This window comes from Abramis brama, assembly GCF_963993115.1.
Source record: "Abramis brama genome assembly, chromosome: 15".
Classification (NCBI taxonomy): Eukaryota; Metazoa; Chordata; class Actinopteri; order Cypriniformes; family Leuciscidae; genus Abramis; species Abramis brama.
The window spans coordinates 25,210,824-25,229,741 of NC_139977.1; the positions used below are offsets into that span (position 1 = coordinate 25,210,824).

The window sequence follows — 18,918 nt, forward strand, 5'->3', positions numbered from 1 at the left end:
TCGACTGCATGCTTTCCCATTGGTAGTCGCAGCATCACCCGCTGCTCATTTGCATTAAGTTGTCTCTCATGTTGTTGGAAATCGATGTCTCTCGTTGAAAAATGAATGACTGCAGGTTGCTTTGAGGCTACAAATCGCCGTCATTCCTTCAGGGCAAGAAGTGTAAAATGCAATGAAAGGAAAAGAGATGGAGGAATTTTAAAAAAAGAAAGAGAGAGATTATAGAGTGGTGCAGGGATGACGTATTTTTGTGGGCCAACCCAGAAGTTAGCATCACCCCGGTTCCCTCGACAAAAATCCAATAGGATTTTTCCACTTACTTTTGGATTATTGCAGAAAATAAGGCCTTTTGAAGATAAGTCAGTGTAAGATAAAAAGACACACCCACAAAATGTATTTTAACAGCAGTTAAAAAACAGGTATACTGGCAACACTGTTGCCAGTAGTTTACTGTAAAATGTATTTTTTTAGTTTTTTGAGTCAATAAATAAATAAATACGGTAACACTTTATTTTAAGGTGTCATTGTTACAGTGTAATTATATATTTAAGTACTGAGTGATATTAAGTAACTACTACATGTACTTACTATAGGGTTAGGGTAGGATTAGGATTTGGTTGAGGGTTAGTTGCATGTAATTATGCATAATTTACTATGGTAAGTACATGTAACATATGTAACAAGGACACTGTAAAATAAAGTGTTACCATAAATACAATAAAGCAAAGATACAAATGAAATAATCAGTGATTTCAAGGTTTTTCAGGTAGGTCTAACAGTGGTTTTCAGGTACAGAAATGAAATAAAGTGATCAAATGTAAAATAACATTGCATATAATCTTCACTGTACAAATTAAATACATGTTAATCCTTATTAAAGTTACTAAACGATTTCTTGATTTGATTTCTTTGTCTTTTGTAGTTTGATTCACTTTAAAAACACAAGACAGCAGCAGGAATATTAGGCTGCTGTCACTTTAAGACTAATGCACGGATCCAATATAATGATACACATGCGTTTGATCTGCTTACTTAAACCATAACCAGCTATGTTTATTTGGATACTCGCAAAAGGGGGCATTTTAAGATATTGTAAATCTGTGTTAATTTGTTTAAGCGCAAAGAGGCGTGAAAGAATTAATTTTATTATTTGTCTGAGAGGCGGAGCTTCGGGTGTGTGCGCACACAAAACCTCTCACACTGCACATGCGAGTTCTCTTTCGCTTGAATGCATAAATTTGCAAGGCTTGAAAACGTAAATAACGATATTTACTATATCGATAAACTTTCGTGACCATGGATTTTAAATAATATTTTAGATTTAATTAATAGCAATTAATATGTAATTAATGTTTTTTTTCTACTTTTTATTCCATTTTTAAAGCAAAACTGTATTTAAAGTGCTCAATTAAAATTCTTGGATTAAATCTAGATGAAAAGTCTTGCAATTGCTTTTTATGTTTATGTTCAATTGCTTTTTAATCGATTTCGATTCACAAGCTCTCAATTCGTAATCAATTTAATGATTACATTTTTACTGGCCCCACCACAAAAAAAGTAATAAATGAATAAAATAGTTATTGTTTTCAACCCATGTATCCTTGTATTGTAAAAAAATAATAATAATAATAATGACACCCACAATTTTAGATACCAATGAATTTAACAATCCTCGATTCCTAATGCTTCAAATTGCGATACCATGGCTAAAACTACTAATATAAATTTCAAAGATTATTACAAACAAGTAAACAGTCATCAATAAAAAAATAGTTTTAGATTTAGTCTTTTTTGTACTTCAACTTCATTTATTAGTTCAGTTTAAAGTTCAGTTCTAATTTTCAGTTTAGTTTAATTTTTAATTACATCTAATTTTATTTCATTTCAGATTGATTTATTTTTGCTTTGCGAGAGGAACAGACTGAAGTCAAGTTTGAATATATGTGATTCCAATGAATTGAAGGTGTTTTTTTGTTGTTGTCCTTTTTGGAGTTTTATGGCTTGTTTTTTATAAATAAATAAATTCTTGAGAATCTCTCTATTTGTGTTTCACAGAAGAAAGAAAGGCATACAGGTTTGGAGCAACTTTAATTTTGGGGTGAAGTCTTTTTTTCACTCACATTCCTCAGTGGTTTGTTGTGTTTCCTGTTATACAGTAACCGTATCTGGTATCTCATGGTGTTTGAACACTCTGTGGAGTGATACACTGAAAAGAAACACTGGGAGATAAACCTGAGGCTAATGATCAGATATTTCGCTAGGGAAAGCAAGAGGTTGTATCTGTCGCATTGATTTCAAATACCTTTCTTGTGTTCTTTGGGAAAGCAAAGCTGCACAACGCCATACTTTATTAATATCATGATTACTCCAAAGCCTCTTTAATTACCCTCAAGCATCTTTGGGTGGGCAGAGGGGCGGTAAGGATATTGATCTATAGAGAGACCTGGAATGAAACTGAAAGAAGAAGATAGTGATTAAAACAGAAAGAGAGTGGGATAAAGAGAAATGGAGCCAGTTTGCTGTTGTGACAAGTTAATCACACAGTAAGAGCTTCACAAATAGAAATATTTTACTAGGAGTCGGACTGGAAACAAAAGAAGAAACAATGAGTGAGATAAATGAGTGGCAAGCAGAGGGAGCATGGGAAAAAGATAAAGAGCAGATCAACGAGTGGGAGGATGAATGGATGAGATGAGATGAGGAGATTGGCTTGGGAGACTGTCAGAACGATGCAGAAGAAGTGACACTTTTGTAGCTCAGGACTGAACTAAAGCTGCAGCATGTCTCTGCTTTTTGGCAACAATTCAGTTTCTCATCCTATACTGAGAAATGAAGTGACTGATGTATTAAATATACAGTAAAAGCAGGACTACATGCCTTGCCATCTAAATTGAATCTTTTGATTTCAGTGGCATGTGGTGGACTGAAATAAGGAGGGAAAGTCCTCTCTCTCTCTTTTTATCCAGAGTGTTTTTAAATCCAGTTTCTAGGCTTTTGGAATGCCATGTATTTTGTGTATTTAAATTTAACATAGAATTTGGGATATATATATATATAATTTTTTTACAAAATGTATTTTTAAGTATAGTATATTTTAACATTAACACATTAAGATATTGATTTAATATATAATGCCATAAAACATTTACAATATTACAGTTTTCATTCTACTTACGTTTTTTACATTTAAATATTTAGTGGCTTTATATTTTTGGAAAGGAGATCTTGCAAGGAAATCATCATATTTGAGGGTCCTTGGAAAAAGAGTATTATTATTATTATTATTATTATTATTATTATTATTATATCATTTATATACTATTATAGAATTTATTCATATTTAGAATTTTTTTTAAATTATTTTTGAAGTTGTATATTTGTTATGTGCATTTGTCATTAGTATTATTATATTGGTTTTTAGTTTAGTAATTTTAGTACTCCAACATACTTATTTCAGGTAGTTGCCAAGGGAACATTTGTATTTTCCTATAAAATTATTTTTAAGTTGAATAAGAGCATAGCTAGCCTCATGATTTTTAATAAGTTTTAGTTGTATTAAAGAACAACAAAAAAAACCTAGTCTTTAGGCTTTTTATGGTCTTTATTTTTGTATTTGGAAATTTAGGCTATACAGCTATTATTTTGGAGAAGGCATATTTTGTGCAATTTCTTCATTATGTTTTTTTTATTTTTTTAATTGTGCTCTTTTTGTATTCTCTTTTTAAAGTGGGCATGAATATTTAAAATGTTTTTGTCTATTGATGTGTTCTTTGTAGTCAGTCACCATAATTTACTTTCTGTTTATCTCACCAAAACCTTCTCTATTGTTCCACAAATTTGGCCTGACCACACCACTCTACCATATTCGGTGTCCAGACTGACCCGTCTCCGGCCTCATCACGACCCCCCTTTACTTCCCGGCCTGCTCTGCCACCACCGGCCCACCCACCTTCTCCTGTCTCTGCCCTGTCTTTTCCACAGGTGGGAGATCAGATCCTTGAGGTGAACGGACGGAGTTTCCTTGGCATCCCACACGATGAAGCCGTACGAGTGCTGAAGGCTTCACACCATCTGATGATGACGGTGAAGGATGTCGGGCGACTGCCTCATGCCCGCACCGTAGTGGGCGAGACCAAGTGGATCGCAAGCTCGCAGATCACAGAGAGTTCTGCCAGCAGCAGTGTCACTGGGTGAGTGTGAAGGCGTGATGGGAATGTGAGGAAATAAGGAAAGAGAGAGAGAGAAGCGAGTCATGCGAATAGATTGGAATCGAAGGTCAGCAGCAAAGATATTGGTTAATAAAGCGAGATTAAATACTTAAAGTATATTTGTGTTATTTAACATATTTAATTATTGTGTAATATTCTGCGTTTGCGTTTCACTCTTTTTATTCATTTTGAGGAATACTGAATCTGTTTTTTTGCAGGTGAGATGAGTAAATGCATGCTCACATTTAGTCTAGAACTATATATAATTTAGTTATATATAGTATAGTTATATATATATATAGTTATTATATATATAACTACTAATAACCATCATGTTCACAGAGCGCACACAACGCCTCTGCACCTTACTCTCGATTTCTCTCAACATGTGGACAGGAGAGCTGTCAGTCATTAAATGGGAAAACAAAGTAACTTGCGTTACTTATTTGAAAAAGTAACTCAGATATTTTGTTGTAAATTTACAAGTAATGTGTTACTTTACTAGTTACTTGAAAAAAGTAATCTGATTACGCAACTCACGTTACTTATAATGCGTTAACCCCAACACAGGTGATATTTCTGTCTGTCAATAAATATCAGCTCTCTCTGTTTGAATGAGAGCTGTCAGTTTATTTTTGGTGCAATCATTTTCACAGTAAGTAAGAAAATTACTAGTTAAAACATTTGTTATCAATTAGAGCTGCCCCGACTAAAGATTTTCTAGTCGCCTAGTCGTTCATTTAAGCCATTAGTTGACTAATTGCATGTTTATATTAATTTAATTACTTAAATATATACTGGGGTTAAAGGGATACTCCACTTTTTTTGGAAATAGGCTCATTTTACAACTCCCCCAGAGTTAAACAGTTGAGTTTTACCGTTTTCGAATCCATTCAGCCGATCTCCGGGTCTGGCGGTACCACTTTTAGCATAGCTTAGCATAGATCATTGAATCGGACAAGACCATTAGCATCTCTCTCAAAAAAATGACCAAAGAGTTTAGATATTTTTCCTATTTAAAACTTGACTCTTCTGTAGTTACATCGTGTATTAAGACCAACGGAAAATGAAAAGTTGCAATTTTCTAGGCTGATATGGCTAGGAACTATACTCTCATTCCTGCGTAATAATCAAGAAACTTTGCTGCCGTACCATGAGTCCAGCAGGCGTAATGATATGACGCAACACCTGAAAATAGGTCTAATAGGTTAGACAAACTTAGTCCCGGTCATGTTGGAAGTTACCGAGCTGGGGACTATTTTCAGGCGCTGCGTCATATCATTACGCCTGCTGGACTTACGCAGGAATGAGAGTATAGTTCCTAGCCATATCAGCCTAGAAAATCGCAACTTTTCATTTTCCGTCGGCCTTAGTACACAATGTAACTACAGAAGAGTCAAGTTTTAAATAGGAAAAATATCGAAACTTTGGTCATTTTTTTGAGAGAGATGCTAATGGTCTTGTCCGATTCAATGATCTATGCTAAGCTATGCTAAAAGTGGTACCGCCAGACCCGGAGATCGGCTGAATGGATTCGAAAACGGTAAAACTCAACTGTTTAACTCTGGGGGAGTTGTAAAATGAGCCTATTTCCAAAAAAAGTGGAGTATCCCTTTAATACTAAACCATAATGAACCTTTAATATATATAGGTGTAATATATAGCCTATTCCACGCTCAAGCGTATGCATACTTGCCGCAATGATTCATAATTCATAATTATTATGAATGTGTCAGGAAAAAATTGCAAGGAGACATTTGATTATTTATTAATAAACTAGTGTTTTCTGAGTCAGTGTTGACTACAAAGATGAAGTTGACTTTGCTGACTTGTCATATCTGCAGTATAGTGAAATGCACCTTTCATTTGGATTATTTGTTGTATTTTTATTGAGTATTTGTTTTCGATTCGAATTGGTTTGTTTAAAAGTAGACATTTCAAGCTTTCTATATGGCTATTTCTCATGTCTGTGAGGCAAGTATCCTATACGCTGACTTTTGGTTCATTTGTGACGTGATCCAGTTCTTCTTGCAGTCGAAGACGAAGCAACTTTCTGCTCGTAAGTTTATTCCGTCCACTGTCAAGTGCTTCATCAGTTTTGTCATGTTGCCGGTCTTGGCAGCAATTATCTTGTTGCAAATATTGCATCGTGCTCTGTTGGCATCGAGCCTGGTGAAATGTAGCCACACTTTTGATCTTTTCCACACCTTTTACATCTATGGGGGTTGGGACACTTCCACACTATAGCCTCTAAATGGGCAGATATCAGTCAAATATCTCTGATGTGTGAGCAACGTCTTTTCCTTGATGCCTCGCCACAGCCAATCATGCTGCATGTTTATTGGCTCACTAACGTTGACGAGATTAACCCCTTGGGTATCAAAATTTGGCACTGAACGACAAGACATTTTTTGACACTTTATGGTATCGAGGCAATTCGGTCGGTGCCTAAAAAGTATTGAACTCGATTCCCAGCCCTAATGCTGACTTGCCATCTCCACAGTGTTGTACTTTTAGACACGGATTCATGTCTGCGAGGCAAGTAGCCTAAACGCTGAGCTTCAGTTCATTTATGTGACGCGTTGTTATTGTGAGTTAACTCAAATAACAGTATCAAACTAAGCCTCTTCTCGTCTACTAACGTTTAGTTGACTATTAGGGGGCAGCCCTAGTCAATATCAGCTCTCTCTGTTTGAATGAGAGCTGTCAGTTTATTTTTTGTACAGTAATTTTCACAATAAGTACTTATGTTAGGATTGATCCTCTTGATACAATGTGAGCATCCCAAGAATTTACACTTATTTTCGCACTTACACTTGCGTGTCTTAATCATTGACATGTGACATATCATTGACAAATCCCCTACATGTGGACCATCCTCGGTTGGCCACGCTCTCTCACTTTGCGGAGCTGGGACACAGCAAGCATAACCAAGTCCTGTAAAGCTAGCCAAAGAATGTGGGGGGACATTAGCAAAGCTACTTTACAAAGAGAAAAAAAACAGATGCTGCATTAATTGCTTTGAATATTTTTAACATGTTAAACAGAAAATATTAACGTCTTATTTTTGACATATGTATGGCTTTAAACATTTTGGCTGGAACAATTTATTTTATTTTATTTTTAAGTAAATTTCAGTAAATAAATAAGTTAGATATGTTGAATCATGCCAAAAGGCTGAAAAATAATGACAAAAAATATTGAAAAAAATCTAGTTTGTCAGATTTAGCAAAGAGATCACTGGTCTTTTTGTGTGTTATCTGGCTAGTGTTAACGGAGCAGTGAAAAAAAATAATGAAAAGGAAAATATCCAAGGTCTCTTACTAGATTCATAAGGTCTTGGCATGTCATTTATAGACAGATTTGATGGTTTCCAACATCCGCCATGCAGGGATGAAGTGTGAAGCCACCAAAAGTAGCAGGACCGTAACTGAAAAGCCTGAGGAAATAGTTTTTTTTTTTAACATATTTTTCATATTTTTCTAAAACAGGCTTATGAGTAAGCTTTGGGCTATAATATATTTCTAGACATGTTTCCATGTCCCTGTCTTGTAAATTAAGCAATATGCAAAATAATACTGACAAATAGTTGCTGATTTGTTAATTTGTTTTTAAATATAGCACGGATCACGTCTTGGTGGTGTGACTTAACATTCTTGTTTAATAAATTAAAAATGTGCTGTACATTTCAGCCAAAGTAATTTAATTAGGACTGAGGTGACGCTTCCAGGCTTAGTTCAATTTATTGTTTTAAGAGCAGATTATACAATAGCTGAGCTTTAATTATTTTGTTCTGAATATTAGCATCTTTCCACTCGCTCTTAGTGGACTGTAAACTGTAAGGAGTCTGGTCATGGTATTATTCCAGACACTGCGTGTGTGTGTGTGTGTGTGTGTGTGTGTGTGTGTGTGTGTGTGTGTGTGTGTGTGCGCGAGTGTCTGTGTACGCGCAGCACACTAACAGGATCATAAAGCAGCTCAGGTGTGTCTTGTGCCAGCTCTCTGGACCTTCTCTTTAATGGAGGTTAGCTGATGAAGTGAGCCGGTTGCTCTGCTCTCATGCCAGGGGAAAAATGCAAGGTGGCATTTTATAAAAAGGCTTATTATCAAGCTTCAGATGGTCTGGGGTACGAACTCAAGTTAAAGCCAAGGGCAGAACTGGCACAGGGAAGTGTTTGCACCTATCATTGTTACAGACCAAATTGACTTTTTTAAAATTGCTATTCTAGATTTGACTGCAAAAAGGCTACAGTGTGAATGTAAACTAGCACAGCTATGTTGGAAATCGGGTGTCTGGCACAATGGTCAATTATATAGTTTAGTGGTCATTATACAACCATATTTGACCTGGCAATACAGCAAATGACCATTCAGCTTTGTGGATAATATAATAATACATGGGACTGGTAAAAATATTTTTAATGTTTTTTATCTCTTGCTCACCAAGGCTGCAAAAATACAGTAAAAACATAAATAGTGTGAAATATTATTACAATTTATATGAGCTGTTTTCTATGTATATGCTAAATTGTCAGCATCGTTACTCCAGTCTTCAGTGTCACATGATCCTTCAGAAATAATTCTAATATGCTGATATGCTGCTCAATAAACATTTCTTATTATTATTTTCAATGTTGAAAACAGTTTTTTTGGAAACCATGATACATTTTTTGTTCAGGATCCTTTGATGAATAGAGATTTTAAAAGCTTCAGATTTCCATCATCTTCCTTAGATCTAAAACCAGAAACTAGATCAGTTTCATACATGGCAGGTGTGTCAGAGTCTCTGTATGATTCTGCATCTATTTGTGGATTCTTGAAGAGGCTGTAGAGCATATATCTGCGATTGATTTCTCCATATTTACTTCTCTCTCACAGCCTCTCTCTGGACCAGGGAGCATCAGCATCAGGAAAGGTGAGTACTTTGTTTCTATATTTGAACAGGATGTTCTCAACTGTTTGGTTTCAGCAGTGTTAAAAGAGTGAGCTAAATCGTGAAGGTGATTTTTGAAGTACTCTTGGCAAATCCTGGTGGTCTTCAGACTGTACCCATTTTATTGTCATTATAGAGTCTTGCTCACGAAAACCCATAAGGGTAATTTCTACTATGCCGTACATTTTCACATCTGTATCATATTTGTCTTAATTAGGCCTGTCAAATGATTCAAAATTTTAAACAAATTTATTTCATCATTTGACGAATTCTGTTCAATTCAATTCACATTAATTTGTATAGCTCTTTTCACAAAACATATCATTTCAAAGCAGCTTTACAGAAAAATAAATAATAAATTACATATATTACATGTAATACATCATAATTCATATTAAAGGCATGGACTTTCATTTTGCATACCTCCTGACAAAATTAAGAAATTATTGTCACTATAAGATATTTATAACAAAACAGAGGTCAGAAAGACTTTGACCTTTCTAATGATGTAGTTTGTCGAGAATAAATAAAGACCACTTTACTTAAATATAAATAGTTTAATATTAAAAAGACAGAAATCGGCCACTGGTGCTCAACTGCATATAAAATATTCAATTAAAATGTATTAATTATATTACATTAATTAAAATCGTAATTATTTGCAGCGCCATTAAATAAAGGAAATTCAAAGACATTGCATTATTAATTATAGACATTGGAAAAGTGCCTTCAGGATTGCCGCACTCACACCAAGACACTTGGTAAGTGCCATAACTTGACCAAAACATTTCTGAAAGTACGGTGTACTCTTTGAACGCTTCCCTACGTTTTATAAAATAAATATTCATTCTTAAAAAGTTACAGAGTTAAAAAAGTACTGCATAACAGGAATTCCACATAATAAAATGCCTCCAGGATCTTTTCTTCAGGTCCATTTATGTTCAAAGAATATCCCTTTTGTCCTCCATAGTGAATATATATATATATATATATATATATTGTCGTTATGCAAATGAGTCAGCCAGTGATTAAGCTGCATAATAGATCAGACTCATGTATTTGCATTACTTTGATAATCTAAAGAACCAGTCCTTGTGTGCTTTTTTCTATCGTAGCCAGACTAATCAAAAGAAAAAATGAGTCAGAATTACAGATCATATCATATTTGGAAAGAGTCGCTATCATTATTGCCGAACCACTCTTGCTAGGCAATCATGCACCTGTTCCAGTACTGCGGCCACAAGGAAAGATCACGGGGGATGCTCATACGTAATGAGGAGAGCAGGAGAACTGAAAGACACAGGAAGGGCAAGAGATGGAAGAGAATGGGATGAAAGAGGAAGGTGGTATCGCTGTAAATTTTCGTCTTGGTCTGGGTAAAGAGTGTGTCAGGTAGATGCTGCCAGAAGGCTTTGATCCCCTGGGCATATGGTATCCACCCTGATCTGTATTCAGAGTGGTTTCCTCAAAAGTCTTATGCACTTAACATTCTTACCATCCCTGTGTGTGTGTGTGTGACTGGCGGAGAGCTAAATTATAATATATATGAGTGAACAGGAAAAAATAGAAGGGTCATTTCTGTTATGCAGTATCTTTTGAACTATGACTTGATGAAAATGAATATGCTTGTGTAATATAAGAAAGTAGTTCCAGAAAAGCATATACCACACTTTCAGATGGGTGTTATCTTAAACTTTATAATTAATAGTAACTTGATTAAATAAAGCCCTAAACTTAGCCATTGCAAGTGACAGATTGAGAATAAGGTTTTTTTTATATATTTTGACATTTAACCATCAAATTTATATTATCATATTGATTTCTATAATTGTGCTGTTGTTTTTAGACCAAAAATAAAGTCACTTCCCAGAGGATGATGAAATGAATTGGCTTTTGTTAAAGGTATTTATTAAAAAAAAAAAAAAAAATTGCAAAAGGGGGCATTTATAAATTGTTTATCATTTAAAAAATGTTTTGCTTTGTTTTGTTTGAAACCTTCATTTGGAGAAAGGCAAAATATGAAGAAACACCTTTTATTACATTGTCAGTTTATTAGTACAGAACCTGGGGACATTGCAAAAATATTAGTGAATTTTATTGTATGGAAACAAACTAATATGATTTCCATCTTTAAAAATTGTTAGTATAATATTTTACCAAGTATATTAAAAGTATATTTCACCAAAATATGAAAATTCTGTCATCATTCACTCACCTTCAAGTTGTTCAAAAACCTGTATTATTTTCTTTATTCTGTGGAACATAGAAGAAGATAATTAGAGTAATTACAATTTTACAATGGAAGTCAATGGTAACCAAAACAGCTTGGTGAGTAAATGATGACAGAATTTTCCTTTTTGACTGAACTTTTCCTTTAAGCTACAGTATATGTTAGAGGCATGAAAATTGTCTGCATAACAGGAATTAATAATAGGAGAATGAAAAAATATGGACAGAAGAGAGTGCAAGAATGGAAGACATAATAAAAAGACAGGATAAGAAATAGGCGGTGAGAGTGAGGAATAAAAACAGCAAGGTGACCCATCTGATGAACAGGGTTTTACAAGGTCCTCCTCTGTAAGCCGAGGTTTATGCACAAAACAACGGATTCCTATAAAGCGCGAGCAGTGCATGAACACTAACTTATTACGATGGGCTGATTATTGTATACAGTGGGAATGACAGGCTAAAGGACACAGTTAGATGAAGTGTCTGGGCTCATGTCTGTAGGCTATGAGCTTTTGCTGTAAACTACTTACTTTGTATTCCAAAGACTCACAGCTCTGCGATGCTTCAGAGGACATTGATAAGTTACATACATCAGTTTTTGCGAGAAAGGCACAGTCAGCCATAAATCACTCCTGATCTGTAGACAGAAGTGTGTAATTGTACGTGGACACTCGTGAGTTATGCATTTCCTATGAAATAACATTCAAATTAAAGTTATTATTATTATAATTACTTGAGTTCGTCTTAGTGTCTGCAGTAAAAAAGCACACGTTGCATCAAACGTGCATTGCTTAACAGGAATATTTATATATATTAATGATATTTTTGTGATTATACATCAAATCATTTTTTAGTCATTCAGTTCACTAAGAAGATTTCCCAGTGTTTGTCTGCAGAACGATCCAAGCATGTAAATTGATAATCACATAAATGCTTCATTATGTTTTCATCAGTATACATTTAAAGCTCCCTGTAAACACTTAATAGTTGGGAAAGTAATTGCTCGTAGCTCAATGGGGGGGCGAGAGGCGTTGATTAATTGTAGGTCACATAGGAGCAAGTTAAGCATAAATGGGGCAAACACAGAAAATTACAATGTTTTGGGTAGTTATTTTTAAGAAACTGTTGTAAAAACTTATTTCTGATTTGAGAGTGAGTTCACGTCTGGTTGTAATTGACACTTTCTGCCTAGTTTAACACTCACAACGCTCACAAAATAGAAACGAATCAAACTGCGGTCTGTCTCGGTCATATGAGAGAACTTGGCAAAGTATTCTGCAATAATTATCTGCCTCAGAAGTTTTCTGCTGTTGTGTGCTGAAGTTTTTTTTTTTGCTCATTTAAAGGCCTATATTCCTTGCTGTGTGACCTTGTCGAATCTTCGCTGAGTAAGGCACTTTGCCTGATGTGAAATCTCTATATATCCCAAGCGAGGCTTACGTTGTTTGACGCCAGCCCGTCCTTGCCAACTCATTGCCGCTTAAACCCATTTCAGCGGCCCTCATTTTGAAGCTGATTGAATTCTCCAAATTGACATTGGCCTTTTAAGACCAGAACTGCTGTGGCCCTTAGGGGGCTCAGTACAACGCATTAGCCAAGTTAACAAAGCACAAAAAAGATTTAGCATTTCTAAAAATATTTCAGGATATTGGTGACTGGAGGATATTCTGTCACCTAAAGGTGAAAGGCATTTATATTCCACTACTGACACCAAGTGAAATTGCCAAATATATATATATATATGTATCACTGCCCAACCATAAAAAGTCACTGTTTGGATTTAAATAGTCAAATGCTTATGAGTCTCTTTGATTGGATCATTAATGCAGTGATGATTATGTTTCTAGCATGTTATATGATTGGCAACAGTTCTTCTAACCCTAATTGATGGAGTGTGTAGCTTTTCATTTCTTAAACATCCTTGTAGGAAGACAAATTATGGCCATATTCCAGGATGACAATGTCAAGATTCATCAGGCTCAAATTGTGAAAGAACGGTTGGGAGGGAGCATGAAGAATGATTTTCACACATGAATTGACACCTCTGAGTCCAGACCTTAAATTCATAGAAAGTCTTTGGGATGTGCTGGAATTAGGGCTGCACGATTAATCTCAATTTACATGAAATCGCGCTTAAACCGATTTGGCTTATCGCGATTTTGAAATCACAAAGGCTGCGATAATTTTTTTATGCGCAGCTTGTCACTGATGTACGGCTCTGTAAACGCTGCTCCATCTGAAAGCACTGCGAGTTTGAGTCACTTATAACGTGCATTTGCAAAAGCAGCACGCGTTAAAACATCTTTCCAAACATGAGAAGCATTTATGAACCTCTTGTCCAACAAAAGCGAACATTTAATAACATGCTTTTACTCCAAACTCACTTCGTAATGACAGTTGAGCATCCTTCTGTGAGATGATGTGGCTTCTTATACAGAATAAGGCAGTCGTGTGTTTGTTAGTCATGTTTAATCAAAGTGTTTCAATCTTCTGTTTATTCCGCTAGTTTATTCGGCATATTTGGAGTGTCTGCGCGAGAGCGCCCTCTGGCTTTTAGATGGAGCAGCATTTACTACCAATCAGCCATTCTGCACTGACAAGATGCACATAAAGTAATTGCAGCCTTTCCCAAATCACGTGTGATTTCATTTCGATTAATCGTGCAGCCCTAGCTGGAATAGACTTTACAGAAAGCTTGACTCTTGCATTGACAATAAAAGATCTTGACCAAAAATGTATGGACCTCTTGATGGAAATAAATGTTATATATTGTTGTGATGCACTGTGTAAAGTCTACTCCAGCACATCCCAAATTCTTTCAAAACAAAACTAAAGCCCCTGACGGACAACTGCCGCATAAACTAAAACAAAACACCAACATAAAGCCCAGGCCTGGTCCTCTCTCGTCCTTCACTGTTGTCACTCCTCCTTTTATCCTTCTGGAACTCCTCAGTGGGACTCGAGACCAGTGTGTCGCGCAGGTGACACTCATTAGGACTCGTCCAGCTGTCCTTGCCACAATTATATTCCTTATTCCTATATTATAATTATAATATTATAATATAAATATTTTTTTACTTAAACAAGAATGATTGTAAATAGCTGTAAAGCTGTAATGGCTGTAAAGTGCATTTTCCCTCCATCCAAATTGTCATCTTCAACACTGTCACCATTTTGAGATTTGTTTGAAAACTTCTACTGACACCTGCACTCGCAGGTTGTTTTTATGTTTGGTTTGGTCTGTATATAAGAAAGATTGCTTATCTCAAAGAGCTTATCTCCGGTGTGCCTTTAGGACATCTATTGACTGCTCCGCTCTGCCACTGTTCTAAAAAGAGCTGTAAAAATCTATCATCTCTTCGGGAGAGACGTGCTCTTCTAAGCGCAGGACTTAATGTAGCTCAAGAGGGAGGAAATGAAGATCCAATTTCGACATGGGCCGTAGTCAGGCTGGGACGGTGATATAGTCTGTGAACTGAGATCTTGTGCCTTGTTGAAAAGCTTAGTCATTCTCCCCATGTTGTCGGTTAGCATATTAAAACTCTGATAATGAGACAGATAGAGCTGTAACCGACAGCAGCTCCCGAACCCAAACATTTGTCATTTTAATTAACGTCTAACCAAGGTGACACTCATCTTGATCATCTAATTATTTAATTTCTTGGTCAATGGCCTTATGTTTTTAGTAGTTAGAGGTAATGTGACAGGAGGAGTGAAATTAATTTGTTTTTGCTTCATTTTGATGGAGCAGAATGGCTTTAAAACACAATGCTAATAGTAATCTGCCATAAACCCTATTCAGACATGACTAGTTTTCATGTAGGACGTTATAGAGAAATTCATCATTCATATAACTTAATGTAAATTTTAATCCTGTCCGAATCTGCCAGGATTGTTTTTTGTCTGTGTTTTTCTCACACAACCTAAGTAAAAATTCCAGGCCAAATTACATAGTGTTTATTGGCAAACTCAACGTCTATCTATCTATCTATCTATCTATCTATCTATCTATCTATCTATCTATCTATCTATCTATCTATCTATCTATCTATCTATCTATCTATCTATCTATCTATCTATCTATCTACCTATCTACCTACCTACCTACTGTCTGTTTGTCTGTCTTTCTATATTGATCTATCTATCTTTCTTTCTTTAATTCTATCAATCTATCTTATTTTATCTATCTATTGTGGCGGGAGGAGCAAACGACAGATACAGTGGGAGTGGTGTCAGGCTCCGGAGAGGCATTTATTAACATAAATAAACATGAAATGTCCAAAAATGGGGGAAAATAAAGTGTTCAAACTAAAGGGATCTGGTGTGCTCGTCGTGCCAGGGAATCGTGAAGGATGGGTAGTGAAGAGATGGGATGGGTCCAGGTAAGGGGGCGGTGTCCCGCGGTCCCACGCGCTGCGGCGGCTTCAGCATCGTGGCTTGTCCTCTTTAGCCATGACAACTCGAGGAGAATAGCGGGCCGGCATCCTAGCCTGTCAGCGGCATCACGCATGGTTCTCCGTTCGGACCACGGGTCCGACGTCTCACAACTCCATCGGCGCGGGAATCCCTCCCCGCTCCCTTCCTGGACCCACAAGGACACCAGTGTGCATGCACAGGGAAGAGACCGGTCTCCCGAGGAGAGGCGCGGTGATGAGGCTTCATTATCTTCAGGTGTGCCTCATTACCCGCCGCCAATTCTCCTCTTCAGCGCCCCTTACTCTCCTCACACCCACTCCAGTCAGGAACCTGGCGAAGGGCGGAGAGTTAAGGAACAGGGTGGCGCTAATTACAAGGGAGGGGCAGCCATTCCGTCACACTATCTATCTATCTATCTATCTATCTATCTATCTATCTATCTATCTATCTATCTATCTATCTATCTATCTATCTATCTATCTATCTATCCATATCGTTCTATCCATATCGTTCTATCTATCGTTCTGTCTATCTATCTATCTATCTATCTATCTATCTATCTATCTATCTATCTATCTATCTATCTATCTATCTATCTATCCATATCGTTCTATCTATCGTTCTGTCTATCTATCTATCTATCTATCTATCTATCTATCTATCTATCTATCTATCTATCTATCTATCCATATCGTTCTATCTATCGTTCTGTCTATCTATCTGTCTATCTATATTGTTCTATCTTTCATTATATCTATCTATCATCTGTCTGTTTGTTTATCTATCTATCTATATCGTTCTATCTATCGTTCTATCTATCTATGTATATCATTCTATCTCTCGTTCTATCTATATATCTATCTTGTTCTATCGTTCTGTCTGTCTATCTATATTGTTCTATCTATCTTTCATTCTTTCTATCTATCATCTGTCTATCTATCTATCTATCTATCTATCTATCTATCTATCTATCTATCTATCTATCTATCTATTTAATCATCTGCCTGTCTGTCTATCTAACTAAGTGCAGTTTTTGGTTGTATCGATTATTATACATTATTGACACAATCTCTTCCTGGCCCCAACCCTTTACTGCACTTCCCTGACCTTCATGTTGTTCAATCACTGCAAGGACAAGCCTCCTTTTTAGTCCAGAAGCATATCCCCTATGACACTTTATTTTCTCATTTTTATATTTGTGGTCTATTTGGTTGAAGAGAAAGTGCCTTTCTGTCCTTTTTTAGAGCTGAGTTATCTCCAGTTCATTTAAGATAACGCTCAATCTGGGGCTAAATGATCTCATTCAGGCCCTATTCAAATTCACTGGGCTGTGATGTGTGGGGACACGGCTGGAGTTTCTGTCACACAATGCTGCAAAGTTCCGGCAGACAATACTCTTGGCCTGATTGTGCTGTCTTAAAGTTATGATATTGATCAGCAATTATGTGTTCCCGTGATTAAAGATGCTGTCAGTCGAGTTATGTCATAATGGGTATTCACGGAGGTTGTAACACCAGAGATGCCGCATGATCGATCCCGTCTTGGTCGCTATCATTCTTAAAGAATTATCAAGACACATTTTTCTCTTGCTAGTTTTATTGATCATCTTTTGTTAGAGACATTCTCCACAACTTTTGCTTTTTTGTAATTGAGCAGTGATGCTAATATCCCAGAGTGCTCTGGAGGAAAGAGCTTTTGAACCTCTCATCATCAAACTAGACAAAGACACTTGTGTTCTCATCTGAGGAAGTGTTTTAGATATATAAACTACTGTTCAAAAGTAAAAAAAAAAGAAAAAAGAAATTGGTCAAAAGTGACAGTAAAGAATTTACACAAAATTTTTTTTTTAAATATCAGACATTGTTCTTTTGAACTTTCCATTCAACAAAGAACCCTGAAAAAAACGCATTACAGTTCCCAAAAAAAATTATAATTCTAAGAAATGTCTCTTGAACACAAAATCAGCATATTAGAATAATTCCTGATGGATCATGTGACACTGAAGACTGGTGTAATTATGCTGAAATTCATCACAGGAATTAATTACATTTTAAAATATATTAAAATGTTATTTTAAATTGTGATAATATTACAGTTTTATTTTTTTTTAAAGAAATAAATGCAGCCTTGGTGCACATAAGATAATTATTTTAAAAACATTAAAAATCTTATCGCCCTTAATATTTATCTATATACTGTATATATAGTATGAAAAAATAAAGATTTAGTAAAGTTAGTTGCATCGCTTTTAGTTAGTTCCACTTCAACACTGATCTGAGCGTTCAGTATTTATCTCTGCTGCAGAAGTAAGTCTAAGGAGTTTATCAGAAACAGTTTGTACTCCAGGTGAGGATGAATTAGAGTTCAAATGTAAAGCAACCTCAAGAGTTTCTAACCGAGGGAATCTTCTGAAATCCATGGATTTTCAGAATAAAACGAAGAGAAAAAGGAAATAAAGTAAATGGATCACATACATCATAGTCTTAAGTTACTCTCTTGGACTCTGGCCCTGGTGACAGTAATATATTAGGTCAGGACAGCATATTATTTTATTTTTTTTTATTTAGCCAAGTGCATTGTGGAACTTTCTAAAAAAAAAAAAAAAATCAAATTATATTTAATAATTTTCTATCTATTTGTTCACTTTGCCAATTTTGTTCTTAATCTCATTCTTTTTCTGTCTCTTCCTTGCATTTGCAAGCAACTTTCTAGACTAGCTATTCCTCAATGTCCAGTATAGGGCATTAGCCTCATGGTCAAACCGGTCATGGAGTTTTCCTCAGAAATACTGTGAAAATAAATGGTCTGTCGACTCATGTGATGCAACCAAAATGCATTAGTTCCTGTTGGAGTGCTCTACAAAAGAGCTCATCTAAGCTCTCATCGAGCTCACACATTGTTCTAAAGAGAAAGAAAAGAATAAGGGCAAGAATAGTTCAGGCATTATCAGCATTCACTCACCTCACCCACTGTTTCTGTCTGTAATGATCCAGCTGAGTTTAAATCCTTGTGGCTTTAGACAGTTTGATGACAGACACTAGTGCTGCTCGACCGCATCTGCAAACCAGACAGCCAACAAACATACATCTCCACCCAACAAAACCGTCAGTAGACTGTTCAAGCAGACATAAC

General features: G+C 35.9%; 1 protein-coding gene across 1 annotated transcript in view; it reads left to right on the plus strand.

Annotated features, from left to right (window-relative positions):
• Positions 1-18,918, plus strand: part of whrna (whirlin a) — a 107,391-nt gene that overhangs the window by 67,602 nt on the left and 20,871 nt on the right. The window contains exons 5-6 of the mRNA XM_084137946.1: positions 3,982-4,190; positions 9,087-9,123. Of these exons, the coding sequence (XP_083994072.1) occupies positions 3,982-4,190; positions 9,087-9,123 (246 nt within the window). The remainder of the gene's footprint in view (positions 1-3,981; positions 4,191-9,086; positions 9,124-18,918) is intronic.